At 39.9% G+C, this 18,369-nt stretch overlaps 1 protein-coding gene across 1 annotated transcript in view; it reads right to left on the bottom strand.

Moving 5' to 3' along the window:
• The window catches only part of sh3gl2a (SH3 domain containing GRB2 like 2a, endophilin A1), a gene marked incomplete at both ends in the record, with an annotated part of 33,419 nt that extends 16,747 nt beyond the window's left edge, over positions 1–16,672 (bottom strand). Inside the window, one exon of the mRNA XM_079219628.1 lies at positions 16,628–16,672. Coding sequence (XP_079075754.1) covers positions 16,628–16,672 — 45 coding nt within the window. The remainder of the gene's footprint in view (positions 1–16,627) is intronic.
• Between the last annotated feature and the right edge of the window lie 1,697 nt (positions 16,673–18,369).

Raw genomic sequence — 18,369 nt, forward strand, 5'->3', positions numbered from 1 at the left:
GCCTGGTTGTAATGTCGTACAAAACAGAGGAACAAGCGGTGACAGTTTTACCGGGAACAAAAGCGGAAGCCTAAATTGGTTGCTCAGATCAGACAATTCAATACCTGCAGGACAGATGGGCATCGAGTACCAACTGACTGGCCCCAGACAGGACAGGATGCCAGCGTTTCATGCCAGCATCAGTCCACTGGCTCTCCATGTTGCTTTACTGACCTCTATCCTCTCAGAGTGTGTGGCCTGTGGCTATTATAATCTGATTTGTAAATCTTTGCACGGCTCTTATGTAACAGCAGCAGGGATGAGTCTGTAGCTGGGGAGATGTGTGCACACTCAAATCCACCCATGAACTGCTCTGTGAACGGGGGAGGAAAGGGGAAGGGAAACAAGCTGGCACTGTGTGTGTTAGTGTTTGTGTGTGTGTGTGTGTGTGTGTGTGAGCGAGGAAAGCGTGTCAGAGATTGCGAGCATTGGGATACATGATGATGGTGGCGAGACAAAGCTGGAGGATGAATAATGACACACACGACATGAACGTTGGCAGCGATATGTCGAGCTATTGGATTGATTGTGCGATGTATCTGAATCCGTTTACTGCACATTATTGTTAAGACAATAATTATTTGTATGTTTTCATTTTTTTCCAAAGCAGCAAAGCAGGTCTGTGTACACAGTTTTTGGAAATGAATCGGGTAACACAGGAGAGTACAATTTAATAGAACTGTAAGTAAATAAAAATAATTCTTCATCCATTGTGCTCATCTTTGCAGTTCTTCGTATTTTTTTGCACAATCACACTCTCAGTCACTCTGCCAGACCACCAATAGTTTTGCCCAGGATCCATGAGAAGGTGTGAAAGACTCAATATGTTCAACTCTCTCTTTTAATTTCTTCTCAGAATCATTTTCAAAACACTCACTACCTTTCATGCTCATTTTGTTCATACTTTGTCCTTTCTCTCAACATTCATACTGAATAATTATAGCCTGATAATCAGACTGAATCTCCATTTCGTACTATGTCATTCAATTAAGAGTTTTTATTCCTGCAAATCATTTTACCCAAAGCTGCTCTGATGTTTTTTTTCAAACTGCCTAAACAACCATTAACAGGCACACCACAAGATATATATTGTAATCTCTGAAAAAAAATCTAACATATGATTCTTCCCAGATTCAAAAATCTGAAACAAGGATAGAGCAATAAGCGCAAGACATTTAAGCAAAAACTGAAAATTGAATGTTAATCTTAAAATAAAATAACAGCTTGAGAGGCTTTTCTCTGAAGACAGCCGTACAGAGTACTTGACATGAAAATGAGACCATTATAAGATAATGCCTATTTGCACAAAATACCAGCTATTAGCATAAACATAAAAAAAGTAAATGTCTCTCAATTCCATTCATCACTTGCAGACAGAGAGAGGAGCATGACCCTGAAACGATGATTAATAAATGACACTTTACCCTCCCATCAAGTGACTCACCATCACTCAAACACACTCCTGGACAAACATACTGCAGAAGCACAGACATACACAACACACTTCTCTCGTTCTCTGGACTCGATTGCCACTCTGCAATTTCCATTTCAAACACAAAGTGTCTCTCTGAAGAAATAATAACAGAGCTTCGAGGCTGTAGAGGACTCAACTTTTCCCAGCACTTAACTGAAAAGGGAAACATGTTACATTCATACAGCAAGTCCATAGTAATATCATTTTAATGTTTACCCATCAGTGTCACAAGCTCGATCTGCGTGGGTGTAATGACGGAGGAGGATCATGAACGCTGAAAATCTGTATTGATGATAGTTATTAAAGCTCAGGCTGCTGCCTGCACTGTGTGTGTGAGAGATAGATAGAGTGTGAGTGTGTGTGTGTGTGTGTGTGTGTGTGTGTGTGTGTGTGTGTATATCTATAATCCACAGATGTGTCATGACCACATCATTTATATTTAAGATTATGGTCTCGCCGCCTGTTGGGTTGAAGTTCTGTCAGTTTATTAGTCATAAAACATTGAAGCAGCTTCAGTTTTTATTAGTGTATTAGTTTTGTTGATTTTATATCAAAGTGCACCTGATATGTACTTGTCAATTTTGAATGATATCCGATCTGATCAATAATATTTCAAGAGACAAGTTACTGCTGTTAGGGAGCGGCTGAGCTGATTTTACATAAAACACATTGATCTTCATCATAAGTGACCCAGTGGGATTCAGCTCGCTCTACATTAAGGCTTATGGGGAATCCAGAAAAAAAATATATAATTATTTTTCAGTGGACACAGCAGCCATTTTATAATTCTGCTGCTTCCTCGACTTGTTGTCCTGGTGTTAGTTTTCTAGAATTTCGGTCTTTATGATGATCTATGTGTCTCCGAGCAGGAAGACCCTTTCTGCTTTGTCCTCCTCATGAGCTGTTTGACCTTTCACACCAACTGTTCAGTCTCTCACACACACACACACACACACACACACACACACACACACACACACACACACACACACACACACACACACACACACACACACACACACACACACACACAGCGTAGCTTCACTCCATCAGTCTAAGTCAAACCAATCCTCCCACAGAGCCCAACAAAAACACTGAAATTTCAACCCTGTCTCCCACAACATTCTCATACAACTAACTAAACATGCACTCTCAAATATGTTTTGAGGAAAACTTTTTTCTTTGGACTGAACAGTTTTTTTTTTTTAAACCTGTTTCAAACATATGATTAACATACAAAACAAAGAGGACGTGGTTATGTTTGGGCAACAGAAGTACTTGGTTCATGCGGGACAACCCGATTTCCTGTCGCTGACTCATTTTAAACTTATTTGTGATACTTCAAGAGCATAAGCTTTGCTCGAAATGTAATTCACAATGCAGTTTTGTTGTATGCCAAACACAATATATAATTAAAGTCTTCATGAGGTCCATTGTAATATACCTAATCAAAGAGCCAACACAGCAGTGACTCATTTGATAAAATAATCTTGACTCTACTAACTATTTCTGGAGGCTCCAACCACATCTCATTACCTTCATGAGATCATCAGCACTCACACGTCTGGAAACAACTATTTAAGTCATATGCATAAGTGTAAAAAAAAGAAAAAGGAAGAAAAGTTAAGTGAGACAAAGAGAAGACAGAAAATGGATAGATCCACATTTTATGAGATACCATATATTTTATAGTAGAGCTGAAACCAACCATAAAAAGAGACAGAAATGTCCTTGTTGCAGCCTCTTTGATGCTTTTCTTTGCTTGATGCATTTGCAAAGTTGTATTTTCTGACATTTCATAAACCAAAAACTGATTGTGGATTAATTGATTAATAATTAGTAGCAGCCACATTGTATGTTAATTCAAGAAGATAGGTTATATTGTGAAATGGTATACTTTATCTGCATCAAAAGATTGTGTTCTTTTGTGTATCTGTACATTTTATATTGCATATTAGCTCAGTATAAAAAGGTACAAAATATTATGTAACATAATGCAAAACATATATATATATATTATAATTATAATGCAAATGTAAGAAATGTGTTTTTTGTATCATTTACCTTTGTTATATTCAAGTGCAAGGCCACACATATGTACAATAAAGCAAACATCAAGGTCGATTCATAATGTATTATGTGATATAAAAATGACTAATATAAATATAGTGGATACATTAGACAAGAGAGATGATAGGTAAGAGATATGGAGCGAGGTAGAGCAACAGAACAAATAAGATAAAGAAGATAGAGTCAGGCTGTTTATTCTGTGACAACATGCCAGCAGAGAAACTGTGTTTGCACCATTAGGGGAGAACATCGTTCACCAGGAGTGGACAGATCGTCCCTGTTGTCTGTGACAGCGCAGGAGACACCAACGCTCCCTGAACTCAACACATCGTTTCACAGGAGCTTTTCATACAACACCAGACTGGACTGGTGCAAATGCTGCCAAGCCTGAAAGAAGATTCATTATCATTGTTGATGAAGATAAATGCCTTTCACTTCTAGCTTCGAGCTAAACCAACTAGTGGCACAATAATGGATCCCGCAAGCAGCCGTGCTTTTACACAAAAAATGATAAAAAATGAGGAAAAAACAAACAAACAGATTTGTACCTTCGAAACACGACCACAGACTTTCAATCATGCTGCACCGATTCCTCCCAAAATAAACAATCATATTAATACATCCAGAGGCCAGCATGACCCATTAAAAGAGGAGAAAATTGAAAAGCTTCAGCAGACCAACATCCTCTATATTTGATATTGACTATCTGATATTCAACATTGGTCTGATTTGATTTCCACTCCATAAAGAAGATCACGTCTGGAGGGGATCAATAATACAATGATACCCAGAATACTGATGGTTACTGCAGAATCTTTAAATTCATAGAGACATGCACTGAGGAAAATGTGTCTCAACACAAATATCATAATACATAATAAAATATTAAGCGCTGAAATGATTAGTTGATTAAGTGATTTCTCTAAAGACAGAACATTAAGTGACTACTTACTACTTTGATTATTGTAATTTTTCAAGCAAAAAAAAGGCAAATATGTTCTCAAATGTGCTGATTTTAAGCTTTTCTTCTTTCATGATTGTAAACCTAATCTATTTAGGTTTTGGATTATTGGTCAGACAAAACAAGCAATATAAAGATGTCATCTTGCGCTTTCAAAAATCATCATGGACGTATTTCATCAACAAAAACGTAAAATGGTGAAATAATCAGCAAGTTAATCCGTAGTTAGAATTATTGTTAGTTGAAACCCCCGTAAAAGTCAGCAGTGAAAACACTCTAAGGACATAGATGTTAAATACAGGTCAGCAAAATCAGTAAATTCCAAAAAAAAGTACAGATATTGGCTCAAAAGATTGTCTGCGAGGGATCAATACTTGTGACCTTGTATATTATATATTACTGCCTGTACATCAGTGCATTACAATTGTTGTTTCGAGCTTGTGAGCAGGAGGTGTTTCTTCTATTTAACCTCCTGGCATAAATAATAGAAACGCAATACAATTCAACAGCACACACATTATGGTCTCTAAGTGACCACACAGTTGAGTCAACACCTCTCTGAAACAGCTTCAACACAAACTGAGCATTCATTATAACCTTCATGAACGTAGGATTCATTGAAGGACTTTAACTGCGTTGGTTCTAGCGAGGTGTACTTAATAATCTGCACTGAGTGGAGCTGGTCAGCAGTGCTTCAGAAAACGAATTGCATAAAAAGAAGTCTGTCTGTTTGTGCCCACGCTAAAAAAGTAGGTTGAGAATCAATCATTTATGGATTCAAGCCAAGACACCCTGTGTGTGTGTGTTTATTTTACATAGCTTTTGTATTTACTGTGTGGAGGCTTGAGTGTATTTCATATTGGAAGCTCTGCTGGGATGAAGTCTGCCCAAAGCCGTCAGCATGCAGTTTGCAAACTGGAATAATACAAACTCAGTAAACAACGGTTGCTCTTATCTCAGTGGTGAGATTATTAGTGGGACTATGCCAAAAAGAAGAACAAACATCAAGAACATTTTAAGCAAGCAGTATATATTATTGGTCACTATCTGCTAACAATCATAATCGATCCTCTGGGAAAAATACTTTACATCATTACAACTGTGTTTTACTATTATCATTTACACCAGCCAACACTTACTGTTGTTGACCAATATATCAATAATATATATACTACATTACAGTGTATTATAACATATTAATTACGTCTTTTTATACGTTATGAGTTCTAAAAAAGTGAACTTGATGATAACGTCTTGCCCAAATGATATCTAAAATATTCTAATGTTCAAAATAATAGTTTGTTGGAACATAATTTTATAGGCGTAAAGAAAAAACATTATATATATTGTACGTGTTTTATATTATTTAGATGTGTTTTATGCAGGAGAAAAAATAAAGTAAAAACTCATCAATTTAAATTTCTATTAGGACTAATTTTCTCAAGAGTATTGTCATGCTTCCTTTAATTCAGTCCCATGCAAAACATAACAATCATCTGTTCAAATGACTGAATATACATTGCAAACACCTGCTTACATGGCTGTGCAAACACACCTACATGCATACTGGAGACCAATTAAAAATATATTTTTCATCTCCTTTAATTCAAGGTGTCTAATCCACTGTGGGCGGTCTTTGTCACATTAAGCCTGAACAGCAGAAAAATAACTTTGCTTACCCAAGTCTGGAAGATGATGAAGAGGCTTGTTTACACAAAGCTCCTGCGTGATTTAATTATTCATGACTCAACAGCCCGGTAAACAAAAACGTTAAAGCAATTACACATAATTGTACGAGTTTAGTGATAATTATTGATCAAATATAAGACTTGAAATTGAAGCTACATGCTGTACCTGCCTCTTCACATGATAATCCTGTAACATGTTTGAGTGTTTTACACTGGAGAGGGGAAGTAGTGATTTATAATGTGGAAATAGGACCAGCAAGGAGGATTCGTGAATCTCTGACCCCGGCACATGGTACATTTGGCGGCGTGGTCCGGCACATGCACCACGTTTCACAGATTACCGGCTGCAGAGCGCTGATTCTGACTCACACACAGGTCCAATATAGGATGCAAAGTCACCGTGCTCTGATTAATCTCAGTATAATCCCTGACAAGCCATTCAGTCTCGGCTCTGCAGTTGGTGGGAGGACGCCGTGTGCACAGAGTTAATATGGTTAATACGGCTACATCAACTAACATGGCTTTTTCTTGACAAAGGGAAGCATACGAGCACAACAGGATACATTCTGTCCCCCCAAAACTTGCTGGACACTCACTTTAGCAAACATGTCTATACAATAAAGCATGTTCTGTTCTCTCCCACCCCTCATTACGGTCCTCTCATGAGCCAAATTAGGCATTAGACTGAGCGCATGATGCTGCAGCTGCCTGAAAGCAAAGTCTCCTCTTCTTTTTTGTTCCCAACATCATCCTCCTCTCTCCATTACTTCCTCCCTTCATCCCCTCTTTATAACATGTTTCCTCCCGCTTTCTTCTTTTCTGTTCCATACTTTCCTTGCACACATGTCCTCTTTACATAATTCCCAGCAAAGTCATCTACAATATAAAGCACATATGCTGAGTCATTCTCTTGTGCTTCTTCAAGTTTTTAGCAATGCTAATGATAGGTTATAGGTCATTCTGCTGTTAAATGTTGTGCATACCTTCATAGTCCCAAGAGGATGATCCCTTCTTACAGCAGGTGAAATATCTTATAACTGCCATGAAATTAATTCTTTATCTATGTATTTTGTGAACTTTGGTCATCCTCTGACGTTCCAAATTGATATTTATCCCATAACTTTGTTATCAATCAAAGTACAGTATAGTGTACTCTGTGCTTACTGATACTTTGCAATGATTCAACTGCTGATGATGTTTACGCAGAAATGACAACAAGTCCCATACATATTAGAAGTAGTTATAATTTAAATGACCAGCTTGTGGTTATTAGTGTTATGTCCTTCATAACACTAATAATAATGTACTACTGCGTCACACATCTCCTCTCCCAGCCTGATATACGCTGCCCCTTTATTCTGACACCACCATCTGGCAATCATTACATTATCACTGCAGCTATAACAAAAACACAACAAATATATAGTATATATATATAAAGATATATATTGTTTTGTAATGCAATATGCATGACAGACTCACAGCTAGAGTGGTTGTACACTCTTGGTATCCACAACCTTGGCAGTTACAACAAAAGCCAATAATCAACACGGTGAATGTGTGACAGACATGAGTTTATGTGAAGACTTCTGCGTTATAGACTTTTCTCATAATTATGTGACCTGAATGTCCCTGAAGCAGAAGTGTGTTTGTGTTTATGAGTATGGAGATGGTTGAATTTAGTCTTATCAATGTCCAAGCCATTTCCAAGCATTAATCAGGTTTGAATTCCTGTTTTTTGTTTAGTTTTGTTCCTTCTGTTTTGCTGATCGTGATCTTGTGAATGCTTCTTGTTCTAAGGACTCTCTTTCTCTTCCTAATCTCAAAGAGACTGCCTAATTAAATTAGGATTAAATAAATAAAATTAAAAAGGAAATTGGTTTCCTCTCTCGCTACAAATGAACTGTGGAATAATCATTTAATGAAAAACCTAATGGTGTTATTTTGTTGTTTTGTATGTTTTGTTATTTTGTAATATTACTGAACTTTAGCCATTTAATGGTCAATACCTTTAAAAGTTAAAGGGGAAATATGCAGAATACTAATAATAAGTACCAAAGCTCATTCATCATGTTTGATAAGACAAACCTTTACCCATAACAGGTCTCAGGAATTTCCCTTTTCCAGCCCTAAACCAACGGCCATCTCTCCTGCAGTGGTTGATGCTCAGAATATATAATATGCCAGTCCTGAATAAAACATCAACCATGGCCTGAATACTGATGTTGGAGGTAGGATGAGAAATAAGGGAGTGGAAAGAGCAGAAAGAAACGCACAGTGACGAACAGCAGCTCCCTTTTTATAGAAAAAAACAAAAACACTAAAACCATGACCGTCGAAACAAGAATGACTGAATCTGCGGGACACCAAGGTTTCCTTCACTCAGAACATCTTCTCTTTTACAGATTTTAAACTGGCTAAGCATTGTTTCTTCAATGAGTTTACCTCGGCAGTGCTCTTATTGAAAATGTGCCGCTAGCATCCATCTGACCAGAGGACTAGCCAAGAATAGGACTGGTGTCCGACTGTCGTTAACCTCCAGAACGGAGCTGACGTCAGAACACGGAGGACTCCACAGTCCAGTTTTTCAACCCTCTGGCATGTGCAGTCCTGTCAAAAGCAATACCGTTGACAGTCTATTCAAAGTTTCTTAGATTAATGGACTTACTCTATTGTTTCTGGCCACACCTCTAACGTGTAGTAGCAACTCTGGAGATGGCGAGTCTTGCTTATCACAGAGTCAACAGACAAACATTTTGTAACGCTCGCCAAAGGATTTATGAGGTACCCGGGCAATTAACAAGAGCATTTGTTATAGGTGAGGTAATGAGGGTGACATTTTACATTCATATTAGTCAAAAAAAGTCTCACTGCTGCTGAGGATTGGTGAAAGACTTCCCCTGTTTGAAACCTTCGGATGGGAGCAGCCTTCAGAAGCTGGGATCAAATGTACTGTTTGCTATTTGTCAGAGTAACACATAGAGTAAATGTATGCCTGCTTAGCAAGCCCAAGCAAAGGACAGCAGTGTGTCCCGATGGAGAAAGGGCTCTACTGTGGTGAGAAAAAATGTGTTAAATAAAAGTAAGAGGCACTAGGAGGGAAGTAAATAAATCAAGGTAAAAAAGATGGGATGTATATTGCTGCAGGGGACTGTACTGCTGGACTGCATCCAGTGCAGCATCACTTTTGCTGCATTGCTGATCCACACTTGGCCAAAATGGGAAGCACTGGGTCGGTTGGGACAAATGCATTTAGCTCTTAAGTGATCATTTCAACAATGAGTCTCTTGTCCTCTGACTCATGAGCAAATAGCAGACATGACGCATCATCTACGCTTGATACTCAGCCCAGTATCCCTCTGCGTCACACACATGTTGGTCAATTCTGCACGATTGACATCAAACGCCAAGATTCAGCGCCGATGCAACATATGTAGTGAGGCACGGCGCGAGGGTGGGAAATGTACTTTACTTTCAGTAATCAGAATCAAATGCTCTGACAAAATTAATCCAGTATCTCTGGCAGGACTGTAATAAGCCTGTTCAATCATTTCATGTATGACAAATGACATAATTAGCAGAATTGGCTGAATGAAAGGATATACCTGCCAGTCTACCGTATTGCCTGCACGCCCTCTGCCCGTCACCAGAGTCTCCCACAAGCTGTTAGGTTAAAAGCTATGAATACTAACAATACTATAATTGTTGTTGTTTCCGTTCATTATGACCATTGTGGGTGTGCGGCTTTGGAGGGAGGCATAAACTGACGGGTTGTCAGTGTTGCCAACTTGGCAAATATCTCTCTAGATTGAGAAACGTTGGGGTTTGTGCTGCTCGCAACTTTCCTTAGAAAATATTTGGCAACACTGAGCTGATTTTTTCGGTTGAATACTTTTAAAGTTTAACTTTATCCAAAATTGCAGACCCAAGTTTAAACTGCTGTAGTTTCCATCAGGGGAGGAAACTAAGTACTAAATAAGTTGCCTGTTTCTCTCTTTGAAACCAACATGGTTAATGGGTTACCATTCTTCGTGGACATCACAAAGCGTCTCAATCTTTAGAAAACAAAAATTGCCAAACAAAATGGCAAACAAATTATTGTTTTAGCTTCTTAAGAAAATGTTTTTTTTTGTCAAAGATTGTAGTAAACTGAATATTTTGGGGATTTGGACTGTCAACGTTAATTTGAAGAGCTCTGCGAGATTTTGATGGTAATTTTAGTCTTTTTTTAGACGAATAGTCTAATTGAAAGAATGATCGGCAGAATATTTGGTGAAAGCAATTGTTAATTGCAGCCCTACCGGGAATTCTGAGAAATAATAAACTAGCATAGTACCAACAACAACTGATCAAATTCAGTTTCTAAAGCCTGCAAGAACATACATCCCAGAAATCCCTGCGGATCGCACGTTCTCCTCCTGTTTGACTTGGCAGTCATTGCTCCTGCTCTCGCCTTCAGTATCTCTTGGCTTGAATTCTCCCTTTATCTCTCTACCACTCCTTATTACTGCACAAGGCCGCTTTCAATCTACTTCTCTTTCCCCGTTCTTGTCTTCTCTTATTCCTCTTTCCTCGCTCCACTCCCGTTGCCCCTCCCGACCCATCTGTTATCTCCCAGCTGGATCTGTTTTACGCTGCACTGCAGTAGGCCCCAGCGAGGATCCAGGCTGTATGAGTCACCCACTCACAATCTGCTACCCTAAAGCCCTGCAGGCGTCAGTCCCATCCAAAGACCCCATCGCTGTCCACGGGCCCACATAGATGTACAACTATGCACACTCGCATGCACAAGCTCACATACCCTTTTCTGAGGAAAGTAAAGCTGGAAAGCCTCTATCTGCCCTCACATACATGAAGAATTCACTTTAAATGGACCAAGAAATTCCTTAATTATTTGCCTTGAAGCACCAAACTAAAACAAGACTGTCACCATTTTCCAAATCATAATGCAACACACAATACTATGAGAGCAAGACGTGTAGTAGTACTCATTAGTATTCTGCACACACACTGGGAAACCTCGAGTCGAACAAGAGCTGACTGCAAAATACAGGATTACTGCTCTGTTACCTACTGTAAGAAATGTACACCATCCAAATGGGATCGGTGTTTCTTAAAACCTAAAAGGAGCCATACAGATTTATTATGTTCTGTAGCTACAATACCTTGACTGATTGTTTTGTTTACATACAGACCATGGGTTACATAACACTGCATGCTGTTTCCACAGCGGTACGGCAATGGTGTCTTGGCCAGGATCTTAGACGTTTCTCAGTCTCACGTTGAAATTATTACTTAAACATAAAGAGTGACATTGCTACCTGGGGTTCACCATGTGATGTGTCTTTGCAGTCTGCAGATGTTTTTTTGTGCTGCTAGAAAATGTCCCTGTGTATTTTTTTGTTTTCAATTTTAAACACCAAGTACCTAAATTTGGAAAGAAATGTGCATGTTATTGACTCAAATCTGGTGTTAAGGATGATACACTGAATGCATTCACCGTTATTAGATTTAATTCACTCATTTAATGATTATTATGTTGAAGGAAGTGGACTGCATGTGAAATAGGAATATAGAATAATAATTATAGCTGCAAAATACTAGAGGTATATTCGGCACACAATAATCCCTTACAGGTAGGAGGAGTATTGTGGACCTGATTAAGAGCAAATGATTCCTCTTTATTTGAGATGCCGGGTCTCAAAGTGGGACTCTACGGTCAAATTTAGACAGACAAAATGATGCATTACAAGATGTAGGGATGTAGTGTTCAGCTAACTCTCAAAGAGATTCAGGCTCCATGGATTTAAACATGACGTGCATGTGAGATGCCAAACCTGTGAGGAAACTTGATGGCATCTTTCTGACATTGACCAGAAGCAAAGCAACCATTTTATCTGGAAAAGCTACAGGACCAACTCCCCCAAAGACACTTCCTTTTGTTTCCCTCCTCTCACTCACTCTGGCACATTGTATCTAGCTTCCTTGCCGTCCTCTTCATCTCTCATCTCTCTCATGCAGTTTCTATTTAATGAACATATTTTTGTCTTCCTGCTGGCAGCACACCCTCACTATGCAGAGATAAAGTATTCTCTCTGCAACCTTAAGACAAATTAAAAAAATTGAAATATAATAACAGGCAGAACTGCAGGAGACGCACAATGCAGTTTATGCTCTTTATCCATGAGTTGAGGATATAACAGCCCTAGAAAGAAATGCCTCACCACATTAGCACGCACACGTGACCTTCTCCATGGGAACAGCGCCATCATGAAAGTGGCATCTGCTCAAAGCATGACTCATTTGACTCAGAGGAGAAGTTGACTTGTGACGTAGAAAGCCAGCAATCACCACCTTTATAAAGATATGTCAGACAGAAAGATTGTGTCTTAGCTTAAAATGATAGGGAGAGTACAAGGTGTCATTCTTTATTGCAGGCTGATGTTATTTTCTTAAGTGCAAATAGTCTTGAGGTATTCAAATTTATTACAGTGTATGAAGAAGTATATATAACACAATCCACAGAAAGAATGAGTAATGGACAGCTGGATAAATAAATCAAAATAAATAAATTAAAAAAGGGCAATTTGTAGTGGACCTGCTGGGGTTTCCCCTTCATGCCCCATGCTTCCATTCTATTTAAAATGGCCACCATGATTAATGCACCACTATGAGCCAGGATGTCCTTGGGTGACAGAGAGAGAGAGAGACGTCTCACATCAGGGAAAAGTGTGATTGTGTGACATAAATTATTGTTTTGCCATTAAATAAATAATAAATCACCCAGTATGTATTGAAGAAAGTGAAGCTGAGGTTGTGTCAGCATGTGTGTGTGTGTGTGTGTGTGTGTGTGTGTGTGTGTGTGTGTGTGTGTGTGTATTAATCTCATAAAACTCCTGTGACTCCAAGGCATTCGGCCTTTTATGGGCCGTTTGACTCTGCAGAATGCACAAAGTCTATGAAGAAGAAATGCTGCAAGAAGAAATGCACAAGAATGAGGATTTTCCATCTCTCACAAAGGAGATGCTGTTCACTTAATGTCAGACAAAGACGCGCAGCTAATTAACAATTAGTGATGCATGGGGGTAGAAGGTCAATGCTGCGATTTAGGAAGTGCTCCAATCTACAAATAAACCAGTTGACAAAATCGCAGCTCCACTTATGTTTTGTGTTGAAATGTTATGTCGTCACAGATATTAGGCCTACATTGTCCTGTCCTCTGCTGTCCACAAGGCTCTGCTTTCCATAGCTTGAGACAAATGAAATGTTGAACCAATAAGCAAGACTGCTTCAAGCCAATATTTGATCTGTATAGGATTTTGCATCAATTTAATATAGAACCTTGATAATATATATATATATATATATATATATATATATATATATATATATGTATGTTGTATAGGTACATTTTGGATATTGTAACATAGCATACTTTCCTTTTCCTGGTTTTAAAGGCTACATTACAGTAAAGCGATGACATTTGCTGAACTCAGACAATAGCTGTTCTATTATTCACCGTGACCCACTTACATCCACTATACTGCTGCTGCTGTATCTAACAAAAATATCAATGTGTAACTATTTTGTGAAAGCACCAACGGTCAACCCTATAATATCAATACCGAGGTATTTGGTTAAACATATTGTGATAGTTGACTTTCTCCATAAGCCCTAGTTTGTTATATATTCAACTTAAATTTCCTGTCTCTACAGCTCAAAAATTAGCACGTCATATCTTGCTTGCTCATTCCATACAGAAACCACAACAATTCACCGCTTTACAGTGGATTATATGCTGGGCAATTTCTTGGCTTGGACCAGTTTGAACCTCCGGAGGCTCCAGGATACTGGTCCCAACCAAGACATGGTCCAGCACATAACCCCCCTAGTGGAACATATTTGGTTCCCTTTGGACAGACCCAACTAGCTGTTCCCCCTGTTTCCATTCTTTATGCTACACTAAGAGAGTGGTGTAGGTGGTAGCTTCATATTTACTTTACAGACATGCGAGTGGCATCGATCTTCTCGGCAAGAAAGCAAATAAGCATATTTACTAAAAATGTAAACTATTCCTTTAATTAATGCTGATAACAATTCTGCCAAACTCCTGTCTGATTCTTTTTTTTAAATCCCATCCCTTAATCCCTCTGACCCTCCTCTTTATGTGTTGGGGTGGGGGCTCTGTAGTCTAGTTGGAGGATGTGTGTGTAAGTAGCCAGATTGCCTGGTCGCTGCCTTGGTGAGTCTGGGCCTGGATTACAAGGCTGTGGCACCGAAACAGAGGGGTTGATAGGAGCCTTCTGCCACTGGGAGTCTGGGGACGATGGCTCTCTGTGTGTGTGTGTGTGTGTGTGTGTGTGTGTGTGTGTGTGTGTGTGTGTGTGTGTAAAGCTGAGGTACAGACAATAGGAGACCACAGAGACAGCTAACTCTGAGCCTCGAGTTGCCTGAATTGCATTGGAAGTAAAACTCAGAAAAGGAAGACAGAAGGAATATACAAATTCAGGTGTTTTTTTCTGCATCTCTTTCTGCATCTCTTTATGCACACAGAGCCACATTACTGTATGCATATTTACAGATTGAAATGCTGTGATGCACACTCGCCTCACACACAACCATTTGGGCTGTTAAAGAACATCTGCAGGGAGAGACGGGGCTCTCGTAATGGGTGGCCATACTCTCACAGAGTGTGATGATGCAGCCATGTAATAGCCCTGTGAGCTGCTGTCTGCTTCCAATCTGATCAAAAGAGCTTTAAAACTGAGAAGTGTGTTAACAGCAGAACTCAACCATTTTCAACTGTTCTTTTTTATTTAATCCTTCAATATGATGAATCTTTCAGATACCATGTTATTCTGATCTGCAAGTGCTGCTCTTGAAGAATAGCAATATCCCAGTGTCTGGCTTTAATCATCATCACAAGGCTCTCAAATGTCATATGACATAAGCAAAAATATAAATAACTAATGGCATCATAAATTAACTAAAAATACAACACTAGACCCCAGTGTATCGCCATATTTGATCCCAGCGGTTAAATGTGGAAATTAACTCCTGTTCTCACAAACTGCTGCATTAGTCTCAGTTCTTCAGGTCCAACACGTAATTAATTGAGTTTTAATATCTACAGACGTCGGCCTTCAAGATATACACTATTACCTGCGTCACAGTGGAGGAATGAAGCCAACTGGGAGCTGTAACTAAGGCCCATTTGCAACTTGGTGAACTGGAGAACAAGGACAGGATCAAGCAGCGTGTGAGTGTGTGTGTGACTCCACCAGGCTCCTGGTGTCCTGCTGTGTGAGGCCTAAAGCCGACTCTCAGTGTTACTGTGACTCACCGGCGAGAAACAACCTTCCTCAGACGCTGGAGCGCCCAGCTATCACCGGAAATAAAAGTCAACTCAAAGCCCTAGAGTCAGTGAAGGCTGCAGGGACGCATCAAGTCTTTGGCCATCAAGATCCCAGTGGTGACCCGAGGCCACGACTCTGACGGACTCCGGTGTTACTGGGAGTCTGAGTCCAACATAACTATACAGGGATGGGTTGAGGAAGCCTCTGAGTAACCTTGAGCAGGATATGTTATCATGCATTAGGCCTGTGTCCAAGAAACATCACGTGATTCAGCATTAAAAAGGGAAAACTTGATAGAATTCAGCACTGTGTCCCACAATAAAAGATAAGTGCGTTTAGAGGGCGCCGAGGTCATGGCGTGTCGATGCTGATAGGAGCGGATTTCCGCCAAGGCGCACTTAACGATTGCGTAACATCGTGCGCGTCGGAGTTCCCACTGTGGTTGGCTGAAAAGAAACACCGATTTAAACCGCCCTCCGTTTGGGGGCAACAACTTGCGCATCAGTGCGAGCGGCTGCCATGAGCTGGTGCTTTTCTGTGCGGAATGTCATCTGAAGGGTACCGAGAGGAACAGACATCCCCCGACATCACTACCACCACCACCACCACCATCATCATCATCATCATCATCATCACATATAGTCGTGCCACCTGCCTCCCAGGAGGCCGCGCAGAAACACGCCCGAATGTTCGTGTGCGCCTTCGCGTTTATGCATCAAATAAATACAAACTCGCTGAATTACAACGGCGAATGCAATGCAAAAACACGAGCAACCTAATAAATTATTCTACTGGTGCAACGCTGCACCATCTTTTCAGTGGATTTCAGCACCAGGAAAGCAAACGAGTGAGTGATTTAGAGGGAACAGATGGAGAACGACGACAGCAAGCGGGCTACACTGTACGAGTGCAACGCGAGGGGTTGAATTACGACAAATCTCTGCTATCCAAACGCCACTCCACTGCTCTTTAACAATAACACAGTCCCAACATGACGATCCGAGGAGGTATGGTGTTCGTTGCGTCGCGTGCCTCTTACCTGAGTGGCTTTGTGGAATTGCTTCTTAAACCCCGCTACAGACATGGTTGCTGCACGGTGGTTCTAGCTGGCAGTAATTATGGACTTGATGCTGCGGGTTCGTGAGGGAGGAAATCTCGGCCCTAATTGTATTTGGTGATGATCTTGCAACCGTGACTAACCCCCGTCTACGCTGGTTCTCGAGCAGAGGGATCTCCTGTGAGAAAGGGGCTGACTAAAGCCCCGGTCAGGCTATTGGACGTCAGACCCACATGTCGAAAACGGCGCTGACGTCGGAGCCAGCTCCTCTTAAAGCGGCCGCCTCCTCGCCGCGGCTGAGTAGGCGACACTAGCAGGGAGGCTGAGCTGTTTCTGAGCTACACTGGTGGAGGAGATGGGCCAGGACACACATGGGGACGGGGGCAATATGATGAGACCAGTGCTGGACTGGAACCAAGTACATTTACTCAATACTGGTACATGTATTTCCATGTTATGCAATGTAATAGTTATGATGTTTAAAATGATACGCCACTACTTCTGGCACCTATTGGACTTTTACATTACATTACATTTCATTTAGCTGACTCTTTTATCCAAAGCGACTTACAATAAGTGCATTCAACCATGAGTACAAACTCAGAACAACATGAATCATGAAAGTACAATTTCTTCAAGAAAGCAAAACTACAAAGTGCTTTATGTAAGTGCCATTTAAATTCTACTAAAGTGCTACTTTCCTTATTTAAGGTATTGTTGGAAAAAGATGTGTTTTTAGTTTGCGGCGGGAGATGTAGAGACTTTCTACTCCACTTCATTTATCTTACAGTTTTAGTTCATTTTCAGCCATTTTTTCACACACTTCCTGTCCAATGTCCATGTAACTCCACATTTTGTGATTTTGAATTGTTCTGATGAACTGAAGGACTCAGTGTTCCTTTGTGTTAACCTCTTTTGCATTAGCTGGGAAATGCTGAACACAGGGCTGTTTTTCTTATATGAAAAGTCAACTTTTTAGATTCATAAAATCATGATCGAAGAGTATAATCTAGTATTAAACTACCCAACCATATAAAATAGTAAAAATAATCTACATCATCTACAGCAGTAAATTTGACTGATAACACTTCCATACTTTTACTTCAGTAAGGTTTCTGAATGCAGGGCTTTTACTTGCATTGGAGTATTAGTAGTTGTAGTTTGGTAAATTATCTGAATCCTTCTCCCACTACTGGTTTAGACTCAGCTTTTGACATCAGGATGAAATGAAGAGTAAAACATGACCTAACCTCAGCATCAGCGTTGATGGATCAAGTTTTGGTTGTGATGTGCTTAATTGTAGTTTGTGTTGTCTTTAATTCAAATCAGATGGAGTGGCTTTACACTACCATCATATGATAAATGAAGAGAGAAGCACTTGGATGTATAATTAGTTTCAGTGTTCACCCTTTTGATGAGTCTCAATGACTTGTGAAGAGAAACCTGGTAGTTTTAACAGGCACCACTGCTCCAGAACCCTGGACAGCACCCATCAACAGAGAGACAACTTAGTAACTTTCCTCAATCAGTGAAACCGACTTTAGTACAAATATAATAATTAATGAACACTCCCCAAGTCAAGGTGCAAACATGCTTATTTGCACACATATACACTGTCACTTATCAAAACACAAGGTATGAGCATGTGCACACTTTCACACACTTAAGTGAGCTGAGAGCTTTCAAACAGCTTCGTCCACCAGGCTGTAGGAAGCTGAACTCTC

Source organism: Taurulus bubalis (genome assembly GCF_910589615.1).
Source record: "Taurulus bubalis genome assembly, chromosome: 6".
In the NCBI taxonomy this organism is placed as follows: domain Eukaryota; kingdom Metazoa; phylum Chordata; class Actinopteri; order Perciformes; family Cottidae; genus Taurulus; species Taurulus bubalis.